Below are 15,154 nucleotides of genomic sequence, written 5' to 3'. Positions count from 1 at the left end.
AATACATTAATTGAAATAAAACACAACCAAACAATACAGCAAATGAATGTTAAAAATAAAGTAATTAAATTGAATGTAATTAATTTGAAGCTAACAAACCATAGATAAAGGCTTTGGAGTCCACATTTTTTTAATATCTACTTTGGTTTCACATTTTATTTGTGTTTTGTTATGTTGCCAGGTGGCCCCCCTTTGCTGTTTCTTTAACTTCTTTTGATAGTTCAAACTTGAAACATGGCTCAGGAGTTGCCAGTTTCACTTGGCTAAGAGGCCAGCGTCCTGTCTAGTCCAAGGTCAGGTCTGAATGGTGTCTTATTCTTTTGAACAAGACTGAACACTCTCTCTTCTCCAGCATTTGAGTGGGGTAAAACTAAGCCAACCCTGGCACCCCTGTTGGGAACTGGAGAAGACTGCTAGGGCTTTTGACATTGCTAAGCTGTGCCCACATGGCGTCCATCCAGCCGTGGTGTCTGTGTAAGTTGTAGTGCGGCCTCATCCCACACACACACACTGAGGTGGGGTTCTCAACCTTTTTCTTGCTGAGACTCCCCGCTTCAACGTGTGATTAAAAACTCCAGGGCCCAACAGGAGGAGTGGGGGTGGGACCTGGGGCTCCTGGCTGCAGCCACCGGCTGTGTGGGGGTAGGCGTCGGGGGCTTCAGCCCCACAGGGACATTGGGAATCTGGGTTTTAGAACCGCTGGGGCACCGGGACTTGGGGCTTTAGCTCCATGGGGAGCACTGCATCTCAGTGCTCCCTGCAGCTCTGCTCCTATTTTCAGCCCGATGGGGATGCCGGAGCTCAGGGGGCCATGGACCCTGGTTGAAAACGAGTGCACTGGGGAATAGCTGAGCAAACTCCTCCTTCAGCTTTTCTGTTTCAGGTGGCGAGCGACTGAACGCGTGCTGGTATCTACCAAGAAAGCGCTCCATATAGTGCACTTTCCCTCATCTCAAAGTTCACAAATGCTGCCATCTCTAGCATTTCAGCAGACCACGGTGGCATCTCACAAACAGACCTGGCGTCGCTCGTATTGAATGCTCTGGCTGCACAAAAGAACACCCGCTTTGCCAGAGGACTGATCGCCCCCTTGCTCTTCCAACAGCTGGGCAACTGGTTTTGTCACCACACCTGCAAACCTGTTTGTCGCTTGCAGCGCCGGAGTCAAAATATTTGACATCTTGCTATATTTGCTCAAAGGGAGTGAGCCGAGCTTAGGAACGTGAGTGAGATTGAGCCAGCCTGCTACGGATCGAGTCTCACACCTAGTGACTGAGACCTGACATGTCAGCTCAGTCCACCCCGCCCCCACCCACCTCACATTCTTTGCCCAGCAGTCACCCAGCACCAGCCCTGTCTTCCATGTGCCCTGGCCAGGGAGCGGCAGAAGCACAGAGCAGGGAGTGCAGGGGGCTTGCTGTATAATTCCCTCTCCCATGGAGGGCACTTGCATGGGCCAGGGAACGGCGCGCCCTGGGCTGATGGGCACCTTGGCTGCCAGCTCAGCGAGTCTCAGTCCAGGATGCGCTGTTGGCAAGTTCACGGGGATGGCACTGGCATGTGTCTGTGCCCCCTTCATTCCAGCTGCCCCGGCAGAAGTGAGGAGAACCTGCCCCTAGGAAAAGCAACGTACTGGTGATTAAACGACGCTGGCACCTTTGGCACTCCCCTGGCAGTGAGAAGAGTGCTCTGTTAGCATGTGTTTACAAAGCAAATGGGGCAGCGTGGCACACGGGCCTCCCCCGGTAGCCAGCTGAGAGCACAGGGGAGAGCTCCCCATAGCCTGGTGGGCAGGACACTCCCCTAGGATACTAAAGAGCCAGGTCAAATTGCTGCTCTGACTCCAGCAGAGGAGGGGCTGAAGCCTTGTTTCCCACACCCAAGGGGAGTGCCTGAGCCATAGGGCTATGTGGGGGTTGGTTGGGGATCAGTTTTTCTCTCTCTCCTGCACCCCTCACCCCCTTCAGAATCCCAGACCTGAGAAACCTTCCTGAGAAAAATGGTGTCCAAACCAATCCCTCTCCAGTCCCTTGTCAGTTTTACCAAGGGTAAGTGGTGCTGAAAGGTTTCCAACCTGCTCTGTTTAAGGGCAGCTTATCGCCATTTCGCTTAAGCCTGCTCCTAAATCGACTTAAACTGAAACCACATGAAGCGTGTCCACACGGGGAGTTGCACCTACACAGTTAAAGTCCCACCCTTTGAACTGGTGCTGCTTTTCCCCCTGTGGACAGGCCCTTATTGTACCTGACTCCCCAGCCAAAGCTGAGCAGGGTCTGTTGGTAGAGATGGGGGCTGGGCACTCCTGATGCAAACCCCCGGCTTCCCAACATGCTCTCGTGCCATGGCAAAAGCGCTCGGGCTGGGGGCCGGTCCATGTCTGTTATTTGGAGCAGCTACAGTAAAGGGGCTCCGCGCTTTGGGCCCCTGGATGGTTTCCACCTGAAGAACGAGGGGCCAGATGGATACATCACTGGCGAGGAGATGGAGGCCTGTCAGGGCCATGCCCAGTGATAAGCAAGACACAAAAATCGTGTGTTCCCTTCAGAGGAGGAGATCAGACACAGGAAAGCAGCAAAGACATAGGACTGGAGGGGACCCCCTGGCTCTTCACATCCAGGCCCCTGCTAGCTCAGGCAACCCAGTGACATACTCCCACACACACTGCTAAAGGGAGAGCTGAAAGGGTCCGTCCTGCTGGGCATGGCCTGCACGGACAATCTGCAGAGGAGGCCAGCTCCCAGTTCTGTACGAGAGCTGCTGGCAGCCTGGCACTTCTTCCCCACTCGGTGACAGGCAGGGGCCAGTCACCTTCTGAGCCCATCTCCTCCGCAGGCCTGACACTGGGCGGGTGACTCGCAGGGTGGAGCCAGGACAGTATGTGTTTGGAGCAAGGGGAGGCAGCTACCCTGGAACAAAAGGATGTTCTCTGTGAAATGAGGGACGTGGGGGGAAAAGGGTGAGAAGGATTTCAGGGCAAGCTCTGCAGCACCAGCTGGGCCCATTAGGGCTGCTAGTTTAAACAGTGCCCTGCGGTGAGAACGCTGGACATGGAAGGCCGCCTCGCTCTGGGGAGGTGGTCAGAGAAGGACCCCAGTGCCCATCACAACTGCCCAGAGAGCACAGAACAGAATAATGGCTTCTGCTTTATTACCTTCCACCTCAAAGTGCTGTGCCAATAAACAAGTGCCGTTGTGCTAGCCGTGTCTCTGAGCCTCACACTGGCTCCGAGGGGAAAGGCACCTTAGATACTTCTTTATAAACTTTTCTCCTAACTAAGCGTTCTGCATGCTGGGCCGTCCTCCATAGCCCCCTTGCCCGGGCCCACTGGGAAGGGCAAAAATCCAAGAGGGGCCTTCTCATTTTAATTGACCCCGCCATGGGGCTTGAAGAACTCTGCCCTGTGAATTCCCCATCCATGGAGCTTGCATCTAAAGCTGGGAGGCCGGGGGAGGATTTTCAAAACTTGTGGTGGAAAATGCAGAGTTAGGTCGACTGACACGTTTCGAGAAAAATAAGATCCATTTCCAAAAATTGTGTTAAAAAAAAAAAAGTTTAGAAAAAATGCCAACCCACTGCCCTTTGCAGCATTGTTTAATATCAGGCTTGTTTGGGGGCGGGAGAGGGGGTTAACCCCAAATACTAGAATGCAGGAAATTCACGGTTAAGTTTCCAGCTCCAACCTTAGCTCTGTCCCCCACCCATCTTATATCTTTAGCTCACTGACCCTCTCTGTGTCATCTTCATTTCTCATAGGCCACCAGGCCAGCATTATCTCCCACCAACTGACCTGTATCCATTCAGAAAAGGTAGCAAATGACTTAGCAACATGAAGTTAAAGCAGTAAAGATTTAGTACAGGAATTCGCTTGTTTGGTGGGTTAATACCTGACATCATGATCACTTTTTTTTTTTTTTTTTTTGAAGAACAACATAATTTCTACATTAAAAGCTTTGTTAGCTTTAACTCCACATTGCTAAGTGATTCTCTGAAGGGGGAGGGAGGAAGCTGTGAAAAATGTTAAAAACTTTTTTGGGGGGAGGTAGGAAATAACTTAGCGATATCAAATTAAAGCTAACGAAGTTTTAATCTACAACTTTTAATAATGAATGATCATGACAACCAGTAGCTTGCAGCAGTGGTTCTCATCCTTTCCAGACTACTGTATCCCTTTCAGAAGTCTGATTTGTCCCCAAGTTTCACCTCACTTAAAAACTACTTGCTTACAAAATCAGACACAAAAAAATACAAAAGTGTCACAGCACCCTGTTACCAAAAACTTGCTTCTTTTCTCATTTTTACCATCTCATAAAATAAATCAACTGGAATATAAATATTGTACTTCCATGTCGGTGGGATACTTGAGCCTGTTTTTCACTTGTGAACCTTGTCTGAAGCTCAAGCTCCGCTGTTCAGGGCTGAAGCGCATAACTTAGCTTCACGGGTGCCCAGGCAATTGTCCTGCTTGCCACCCCCTAACACCAGTCCTGCACTTGAGATCCCCCAAAACCTGTCCTGCAACCCCCAGCAGTCGCAACCTCCAGGTTGAGAAACACTGATCTAGATGAGTCGAATACCCCTCGAAGACCTCTGCATACCCTTGGTTGAGAATCACTGGCTTACAGAATACAATCACATAACTCATGGTGAACAACTATATTTCATTTTCTAGGTAAGCAGTTACACTCAAAGTTTCAAGGTCAGACTGTGTTTTAACTTTGTTTGTGAGAAGCAAGGACAATTGTATATCTGAAGCTCTGTTCCCTTAGCCAGGTGCTGTAAATAATTGAAGCCCAACGGTACAGAGGGTACTGCAGTCTTTCTAGACAACAAATACATATTTTGTCAGGAATCGCTGATGCGTATTCTTCTCATGGCCACGGCCATTCGAAAATATCTAGTTTGTCATTTACTCCCACTAAACTCATTTCACTGCAAGCTCCTCGAAGAGAAATCATCCATTGTAAACTGGTTCAGAGTAATTCCTCCAAACCCACAGGAGAGATACAGTCAGTAACATTTTTATCAATAAAACCAACACCAGTTCATTTCAGATTGCAACTCAACCTTGTTCAAGATGAATCATTTATCACCAGTTGTACCAGAGGCCTTGTTGAAACCATTTTCTTTTTGGAAGAAAGCTCAATAAAATACAGTACATGCTTCTTTCATGAGGAAATTGCTATGCTGCCTTCCTATTTCTCAAGAGTAACCTGAGGCCTCTTTTACAGCAAATTCGTTCAAGGTTAATCATTTCAATGCACGCTTAAGAGGAATCATTTCATTGGTAGGTGGCCAATATGAAAAAAAAATCACTTTTACATAAGCTTGGTTCAAAACCACCCAATGCATTAACTCTTAGGAAGGGAACTTCAGGCGAGATTCACAGAATGCTTAGGCAACCAAGAGTATGTCTAGAGCGCCATAAAAGACCCCAGGCACAACTGTGGCTGACCTGGGTCATCTGACTCAGGCTCACAGGGCTATAAAATTGCTGTGTAGACATTCAGGCTCCAGCTGGAGCCCAGGTTCTGAGGCTCCATGAGGGGACAGGTTTCAGAGCCTGGGCGCCAGCCCAAGCCAGAATGTCTGCACTGCAATAGCTCAGCTGACCCAGGCTCTGAGACAGTGCAGACATCCGGTAAATCCCAGAATTAGGTTGCCTGGGGATTCACAGACACCCAGAGCAATCCATGGACCAGGTGAAGATGCACATTCCTCCCCCTACCTCACCTGACCTGGTAAGCGTGCTTTGATGTCACCTACTGGATCGGGGTCGTAGAGGTGAGCTCACGCCAAACGGCCAGGGGAGGCCCTCCCAAGCAACATGTACCCCAGAGGTCATAGCACTCATCGGGGACGTGGGAGACCTCTGGCTTGAGTCCCCTCCGCCATGGGCGTGGGAGAAGCAATTTGAACAGGAATCTGCCACCTCTCAGGAGGGCGCTCTAACCACTAGGCTACGGGTATTCTGCTGTGGGGCTTCCTCAGTTGCTCCTGTTCAAGCTGCTCCCCTGTGGATAAATAACGAAAGAATAATTTTGCCCAAGAGTGCGCAAGAGTGTGTGTATGCAAGCCTGGGAACGGCTCTGCAGGCAGGTGTTTGGAGCACTGCCCCGGGAGGCCCTGGTTCTGGTCCCGGTCCCATGCTCCAGTCATTTTGTCCTTATTTATCAACCGGGGAACAGCTTAACAGGACTGCGTGAGGGAGCCCCCCCTAGAGTACCTAGTGGTTAGAGCACCCTCCTGTGACATGGCAGAGCCCTGGTCAAATCCTCTTCCTCTTCTCAGATGGAGGGGGAACTTGAACTGGGGGCCTCCCATTCCCCAGGGGCCTGACCATGGGGCTAAGAGTTATGAGGAGAGGGAGCTCCTCTGCCCCCACCCCTTGCTAAAACGGCTTAAGTGAGAAGGTTTGCAGCTGAGCATCCCAGGCAGAGTCAGCGCCTTCCCGCATCCTGGACTTTAAGGTGAGTATCTCCAGGAACGGGCTCAGCACATAGCCCTCAACTTGGCACCTCCCACTTGGGTGAGGAGCTGCCTACCATGCCTATCTGCTGTGAAGCCCATTCAGAGGTATCGATCTCTTCCCATTTCTGATACGGGGCACCCGGGCGCCTAACTCAGGATTTCTAAATCCCAGCGAAATTGTAGGCTCCTGAACGTGACGCGCAGTGATTCTCAGTGTCACCACACCTACGTTTCGTTGGGAATCCAGCCCTTCAGGAGCTAAGTGGAGTTCTGGGATCACAGATCAAACTCCCTGGCCACATTTCCATGGAGGAAATAGAAGCAGTGGGGTTTTGTCAGCTCTTTGGGGAGGGACTCAGGGAACTAGGCTTGTTTAGTCTGCAAAAGAGAAGAATGAGGGGGATTTGATAGCAGTCTTCAACTACCTGAAAGGGGGTTCTAGGGAGGATGGAGTTACGCTGTTCTCAATGGTAGTAGATGACAAACCAAGGAGCAATGGTCTCAAGTTGCAGTGGGGTAGGTCTAGGTTGGATATTAAGAAAACGTTTTTCACTAGGAGGGTGGTGAAGCCCTGGAATGGGTTACCTAGGGAGGTGGTAGAATCTCCATCCTTAGAGTTTTTTAAGGCCTGATTTGACAAAGCTCTGGCTGGGATGATTTTGTTGGAGTTGGTCCTGCTTTGAGCAGGGGGTGGGACTAGATGACCTCCTGAGGTCCCTTCCAACCCTAATCTTCTGTGATTCTATAACCCTCTTTTTGTTCAGGGTTTGCACAGCACCATATGCAATGAGGCCATGACTGCACAACCGTAAAACTAATACATAATAATAACCCCTTTCATAACCAAGGCCTAGGGGATGAAATTCACCCCACCTGCAACAATCCAGGTAATCAAGGATTTAGACCAATTCTGAAAGCGACACACCCGAGAAGACTTCAGCAGCCCATCTCACCTCCTGGAGCACAGTAGAAAGTCCTAGATGCAACACCAGAGAAATGCACTTAGCTGGGTGGGGAGTCCCTGCAGTGAGATATAAAAAGAGCCCAACATACAAATTTACTATCACACAGCCAGGCGAGTCAAGAAGATAGGCAAAATGCCCCAGAAAGACGGTGTCGGGCCACGTGGTAATTTATTTACACGAGCTGGGTTTTTTGAAGGTTTACACCTAAAAAATAGGGTCACTGAGCCAAATTCACAGTTGATGTAATTCTGTTTAAGTCAGTAAAACTGCACCAGGGGAAATCAGGCACTGTAATTAAGGCAGGGAGAAAAGAGATTCTTACAGATGAGATGGAGAGCAGACAAGTCGAGAGTCGCATGGTCTGTGTATTACATGTATCATAGTAGTAACTACAGCCCACATCAGGCTGTGCTAGGCCTGTTCTGTACAGACTCAGTAAATTCTGAAGACACAGAATCCGAGAGCAGAGGAAAGGAAGGCAAGTGGGTTTGGGCAACAGTTTCACATCCCTGGACCTGCATTCAATCCCTGGTCTAAGCCAAGTTCAAATGACTCCAATGGGTCACTGGCTAGTCCAGATCACACCCTTCTTGAATTGGGTTCTCCTGAAGTGTAGCAATGAGCTTGCCTGGTCGCTATTAGTGTGTTACCTGCCCCGCCTTTCCTCTGTGTGCCACGTGTTACTGACAGCTATGGCAGGGGAGCAGAGACACTGCCGGAGCACCAGACGATGTTTGCAAACAGGGGCAGAGATTACTTGGCAGGCCCCCAAGGCTGCCAGCACTTCTCCAGGGCTTCCTTTCTCTTTACAATTATTTCCCGTCTGCAGAAGAAGAGGAAAAGAAACAACAAGAGCCTGCAAAATACTAAATTTGATCCTCCTTCCCGGGAAGCTGATGGGAGGTTTTCCCACTGAGTTCAGTAGGGGGCTGGATCAGGCCCCCTCAGCGACTAGAGACAAAAAATAAAAGAGTTAAATAGCACATGGAGTCCTTGAACTTGAGTCTGATACCTAAGCGTCACATCTGCAGTCATAAAACTGCCTGCTGGTAAACCTTTGCCCAGCACATCACACTGCAACCTACCCATCAAGGCATCTGGATGTGGGAGAGGGATCCTAAGTTACCTGCGCAGTGGGAGAAGTGGAAGGAGGTGGCCAGGCACATAGTTCCCCTCACTGAGACACGCTCGCCTTTCTTGCTAGAAGCCCTGGAGCTGGGGCCAGGCTGAGCCACTCGTGTTGGAGTTTTATATCAAAGCCCACCCGGAGGAGGTCACTCTCCAATGAGAAGCCAGCAACCTCACTGTAACTCCTCCAGTGGAGATTATCTCTACGGTAAGTCCTATACGCTTCCTCTTGGCTAGTCTGTGGGGTGGTCTCCATGCCTAGTCCTAGTCTGTGGCTAGGATGGGAGCCACTCCAGAGCATAGACTGAAGCTAGTGTCCCATTAGACCCATTTGCCAGACTCTACTCCTAACTTCCCCAAAAAGAAACTGAATGACAAACACCTACTAGTAGTGATTATGTGTTACAATCACTTTCTAAGTGTTTATAAATGAAAACCGACCCTCTGCAGGCTCCAGGCTGTGCTCTTACCAGTGCTGTGCAGAGAAAAGGCAAATGGATAGGAATCGGGAACAGAGAATCTGGAGGGTCCAACGTGCAGAGGGGAGGGGGAGAAGTGGAAGGGTAGTTTCAGAATGAGGAACTCTGGAGAGGGGCTGACAGAGCGTGAAGGGGCAAGAACAGAGCTCGCTGGAAAAATATCCCAAGAACATTTTCAAAAGTGGGGAGAATTTTAATACTAAGGGGTTTTTGTTTTCCTTTTTCCCCCCTGAAAAAGAGGAAGGGAAGGAAAAAAACCCAAAACACCTGAGCATATTTCAGCTTTTAATAGAAAAAGCTGAACATTTCAAAACACAAAAACAGTTGAAAATGTTTCATTTTTTGAAAAAAGACCAATCTGTAATGAAAAAATATTGTTCCAAAAATGTTGATCAGCGGTTGGTGCAAGACACAGGGGGTGGGGCAGAACGAGATGGCAAGACAGGGGGCATGGAAAGGCAGCGGTTTTTGTCCATGTTTAGAAACTGAAACCTTATAAATCTTTAAGGGTTTAAAGGGCCTCTCTCCCTTCTCTTTGCCACAGCCCACTAATGTTTGCAGGCGGGGAGTCCTCCTTCCGAGGGCCTCAGCAGAGCCAGCTGGCTTTATCACCAGCCGGATGGTGTCCGTTACACACACAGAATATGGTGAAGAGAAGTGTTCGTGCTGAAAGCATGTTTGGCCACAACTAACACCCCACATCACCCTTATAGGAAGGCTTCACCTTTCAAAACAAAAATGAAGTCTGGAAATGAACAGTTAAGGGAGCCAGCGTCCTCCCCCACCCCCATCCCACAGCCATGCAGTCCGGCTCTCACCTTCACCACACCCCATTTATATGCCCCACACTCAGTCTTAACTTTGCCCCTTTGCATCAGCAGAGATAATATGCAAAGGTCAAAAGACCGAGTTACTGGGAGATTATAAAATCCCATTCCCTACTCAAAGGCTACAGCCTGACACCCAGCACCGCGGGTTTAGTTAGCACACAGCAGAGCTGAAAGAGTTCAAAATACAAACCTGCCAGCTCTGCTTACCTTACACAGCCCTATGGCATCACGTAGTCAACATACTTCACAACACCAAGCAAAGTAATCATCATGCACTGCATTCATAAAGGTGCTCTGCTGTTCCACCCACACGTCGCACGGAGACACAGCGGCTGAAATCCTGTCTCATTGAAATCTCTGACAAAAGCCCCATTGACTTCAATGCAGGCAGCATTTCACCCATAGAACCTAGTCAAGCATGAGCATGGAAAACCATGCTATTTAAAAAAATAACAGTACATTTAAGTGAAAGCTGAGAGTGTCTTGATTTCAACAGCTGAGGCTGTAAGAAACACACAAAGGCCACTAGATTTCTGATAAAATCACTGGGATGGCACCATCACCTAGTATTCCATACTGTGGGCGTGTATGCTTGCAGGAATTTTACTGTGCATGATTTTCAAATGAGCTCAGGGCCTGGTTATCAAGAGCTCCACACACACAGTTGAGGCCTGGTTTTTAAGAGCATTCAGGCTCAGATCTTCTAAGGCACTTCAAGTGGATTTTTATCTATAGACAACCACAGACCTTTCTGAAGCTGACCATTCTTCCTTCAGGTAAATGAAAGGAGCAATTAAGGCTGTTTTACATAATAATAGCTGAGAACAATAGAAGCCACCACCCAAGGTACTGGGCACAAGGCAAGGCCTGGTCAGAAGCTAAACCATGTCGGCTGAAGCCTTTCTTGGATGCAATCTCAGAGGCTAGGGCAGGAGTGGCCAACCCGCGGCTCATGAGCTGCATGTGGCTCTTTGCTCACACAAATGCGGCTCTTGGGAGAAGAGAGGGAGTGAAATTGACGAGCTGCCTGAGGACAAGGTAACTGCTGCTCTTTGTCTCTCACTGGTTGGCCACCCCTGGGCAAGGGGATGGTTTGGCAGCCTGTGGGTGTGAGCCAGAGCAGAGGAAGTGAGAGAAGCTGCTGTGATCATGGCCCTGAAAAGGAGCAGGCAGAGCTCCTTGGCTACAGACTGACTGGAGGGGCAGACTTCAATATTGTAAGCAAGGAAACTACCACTGTTTGTTCCGACTGTGTTCAGAGGAACGGACTTCGTGTGCATTCCTTGTAAATAAACAGGATTGTACAAAAGCATCGACCTGACGCTGTCATCAATATTTCCTTCCAACAGTAATGACCTGGGCAGACCCAAATATCATATGTTTGATCACTGTTCAGTCCAAAATTCTCCTCTAACCATTAGTCTCAAAAGTCAGTCAAGCAGGGAACAGAAACAATACCACGCGACTTCTGTAACTAATAAACACAAAATGGATTTCAAATTGTAAAGTTTGCATTTGCACGCAGCACCAACTGCGCACTGCAGAATTTACCATCAGAGGCTGCATTGTGGCAGCGTCTCTATTTTAAGCAGGTGCTTTCCTGAACTGGGCCCAAGTTGCCTTTCAGTCATTTATATAATCTTTCATTCAGGCATTTTTAGCTAAAAACCTGCTTTTCCTAAACTCAAGAGCTTGAACATCCATGGAAAGTGAACAAGGGTGTAAACTGCAATTTAGACCACATGCCTAAATTGTTCCGTCGCTTTCAGACAGCTATTACGTTCCGCCCCAGTCTTTGCTACATTTCAGTGGTGGGTAGAATAACTCCTGCACACATTTTACTGTACAGATTATAGGTCAAATCCTGGTCACTTTATTAATTCAAGAGGTTCCACTATAGTCAATAGGACTACTTAGGTGAGTAAGGCAGGCAGGATGCTGCAAACTGAAAGAGGGCAGATTCAAGAGCTCTGTCTAATGGCAATGTCCCAGGACTAAAGATGACCTCCAACCCAGAGAAATGGGTTTGGAACTTTTTTACTTCATCATGAGGCATACAGAAGGCCTGGCTACTCACTGGTAAACCACAACGACAGCCCTGATCCCTCTCTGATAAGTGGACTCTGAGACGATCCTATTCAATCAGCCCCAGCTTCTCAACGGGAGCTCTAACTCTGGCTGCAGTGTGTGCAGGTGAATGGAAACATAAGCTGGCTGGTGCCTGTGGGAGATGTGTGGGGTGTTGTTTTTAAGGTAAAAGGGGGGTAGCAGCTAGAGCACTGGCCCGGGAACCAAGAGTCTGGGCTCTAATCCCAGCTCTGCCACTGACCTGCTGGGCAGGACTTTAGGCCCATCACTGAAAACCAGCCCTGTGGACGGTGTGTAGCCCCAGTGGGACTCCAGTGGTGCACAGGCCTCCCAGTACTGGCCCCGCTGCAGGCTCAGTCCCTGGCTGGGTCCCACTCAGACAAACTCCCAATGGCTTCTGTGACGCTAGCTGGAATAGAGAAAGCCTTGCGGTGTATTCAGGAGCTCTGATTACTCCCTTCTACACCAATCTCACGTTAGGGGTGTGACGCTGGCTGGCTTGGGGAGGGGGGCGTTTATTATGTTATTTAACATCAATGTGTCAAAATCATAATAATTCATCTGAGCTATGCTGTGTCAGGTACTGTTAGAAAGGCTGTAATGTGCTAAGTAAGACCTAGTGGCCGATTGGGAGCCAGAGACTGAAATGCAGTAAAGGGGGCAGTGTATATTTTCTTTTGGCTTCTTGATAACCGGTGTGGGGGAATCAGAAGCACTGTTTGTGGCTGGTTGGGAAGTCCGACTTCAGCGTCACCCACCAGTGTTGGGAGAATCTGCTCTCCTTTTCAAGCTGCGGGGTTGTCTGAGTGAGGAGTGCAGGGTTTGGCCCTGGGAGTGGGAGTAGTGGAGTCGCTGCTTGCACGGCACAAGGCCGCAGTACTGGGTTTGATTCCACCTTGCTGTCGGCTACATGGGAGAGCGCCCTGACTCAGGGTTCAGGTACCTCAGGGCTCGGGGGTGGGGGAGATTTGGGGTTTGGCCCATTACAAAGGCAGGGGCTGGCTGTGACATTCAGCTGGTTGTGACTCTGGAGGTTGGGTTCAGTACATTGGGAGCTAGCCCTGACCTCAGAATCTGGGATTTGGATTCAGGCCTGTCTCTGCTATAACCCAAGTTGCCCTCTGTGAGGGGACGCCTGCTCTGGAGCTGGAGGAGTAATGGCCAGCTCAGGGACGTAGACCCATGCTAGATGGGATTAACCTACTCGCTAGCCACGGGTGGTGGGATGGGCTAGCTGCCCCGAGTAGGCACCTCCGGTGCCAGTGGCTGTACACCGCTGGCTCCAGTGTAGACGTACCTGAGCCCACGTATGGGTGCACTGTGACACCCTGAGCGTCTGGCTCCTGACGAGAAGGGTGATAATGGGCCCAGCAGCATCTCTGTCTCCAGCTTGTCAGGGGCTCTGCGGCCCATCAGGCTCAAGTCAATGGCATCTCCTTAGAGAACAAGCAAGGAGCTGCTGGGCCGTAGGGTCCTACTTGCCCTACCCATGGCTATGGTACCCAGCTCCCCAGAGTGCTCCTTGCCAGCACCGAGGGGTTTGTCTCTAGCATTGTCCTCTGGGTTCTTTGCTGCAGATGAAATCAAGATGCAGAATGCGATGATCATTATCCCCACCTTCCTGGCCTTCTCCACACTGCTGGTAGTGAGCGTCATCGTCTGGAAGACTTGTCGGAGGAGGAAGGATGCTGAAAGTGAACCCATCATCTTGCTGGAAGGTAAGGATGTGAACTCTGCTGCTCTGGGGTTTCATGCCCCAGACGGGCCTTTGCCCATCTCCAGCCCTAGCCCCTGGGTCTCACCAAGACCCTCCAGAGATCACATCAGAAAAGCTTCTCAGGTGAATCCAAGTTAGGAGAGTTTTCAAGCCCTGCCATAATGAGCCTCACGGCTCCAAAATGGCTTGTCTGGATCCCATCCAGGATGGGCAAAATGCCATGTGACCACAGCGTGCATCTGGGATTGGAAGTGGAAAGGACCATTTTTGAGGACGGGAAAAGGGGTTGGGGTGCAAAATGGGAGCTATAAACCTCAGCCTGACCTTTGGAGAGGCTGCTGCTTTGTAATTAAGCTGCAGAAGCCCTCTGAAAGGTACGTCAAGATGATCAGAGCACTCAGGAGTTGTGATTCCCAGTCCTCTGCTCTGACCATTATGTCACACTTCCTCCTGGCCAGCAACTGGGGAAAGTTAACCAAGCATTGAGGGTGTAAACTGAGCAATAGAGGAATTTCCCCCAGGTTACACTATTGTTCAGTAGGGTAGGTGCAGCCAGTGTAGCCCACTAAAGCAGGCAGCAAAGATTTAGGAGGACTGTAGAGCTCTTTCATGCGGCAGCTCAACTGTACATAAATCCAGTGGTTCAGCCTATCAGAGTTACCCCAGTGATGGATTTGGCTCCTGGCATCCAAATTGTCCAGTTGGCCATTATCTTTGAAAACTCATGGTGATATGGGGAGGTCCCAGACGATTGGAAAAAGGCAAATACAGTGCCCATCTTTAATAAAGAGAAGGAGGAGGATCTGTGGAGCTACAGACCTGTCAGCCTCACCTCAATCCCCAGAAAAATCATGGAGCAGGTCCTCAAGGAATCCATTTTGAAGCACTTGGAGGAGAGCAAGGTGATCAGGAACAGTCAGCATGGATTCACCAAGGGCAAGTCATGCCTGACCAACCGGATTGCCTCCTATGATGAAATGACTGACTCTGTGGATGTGGGGAAAGTGGTGGACATGATATACCTTGATTTTAGCAAAGCTTTTGATACGGTCTCCCACAGTATTCTTGCCAGCAAGTTAAAGAAATATGGGTTGGATGAATGGACTACAAGATGGATAGAAAGCTGGCTAGATCTTCGGGTTCAACGGGTAGTGATCAACGGCTTGGTGTCTAGCTGGCAGCCAGTAACAAGCGGAGTGCCCCAGGGATCAGTGCTTGGGCCAATTTTGTTCAACATCTTCATTCATGATCTGGAGGATGGGGTAGATTGCACCCTCAGCAAGTTCACAGATGACACTAAACTAGGGGGGGTGGTAGATACCCTGGCAGGTAGGGATAGGATACAGAGTGACCTAGACAAATTGGAGGATTGGGCCAAAAGAAATGTGAGGAAGTTCAACAAGGTCAAATGCAGAGTCCTGCACTTAGGAGGGAAGAATCCCATGCACTGCTACAGACTGGGGACCGACTGGCTATGCA

At 49.6% G+C, this 15,154-nt stretch overlaps 1 protein-coding gene across 1 annotated transcript in view; it reads left to right on the top strand.

The window, feature by feature from the left end:
- Window positions 1-8,717: 8,717 nt before the first annotated feature.
- The window catches only part of LOC137165790 (tyrosine-protein kinase STYK1-like), a 30,356-nt gene continuing 23,919 nt past the window's right edge, over window positions 8,718-15,154 (top strand). Inside the window, exons 1-2 of the mRNA XM_067567238.1 lie at window positions 8,718-8,769; window positions 13,536-13,676. Coding sequence (XP_067423339.1) covers window positions 8,718-8,769; window positions 13,536-13,676 — 193 coding nt within the window. The remainder of the gene's footprint in view (window positions 8,770-13,535; window positions 13,677-15,154) is intronic.

This window comes from Emydura macquarii, unplaced genomic scaffold, assembly GCF_026122565.2.
Source record: "Emydura macquarii macquarii isolate MOO-44397 ecotype Brisbane River unplaced genomic scaffold, CSIRO-AGI_Emac_v2 contig_2768, whole genome shotgun sequence".
In the NCBI taxonomy this organism is placed as follows: Eukaryota; Metazoa; Chordata; order Testudines; family Chelidae; genus Emydura; species Emydura macquarii.
This window is presented reverse-complemented; position numbering and strand designations above follow the sequence as displayed.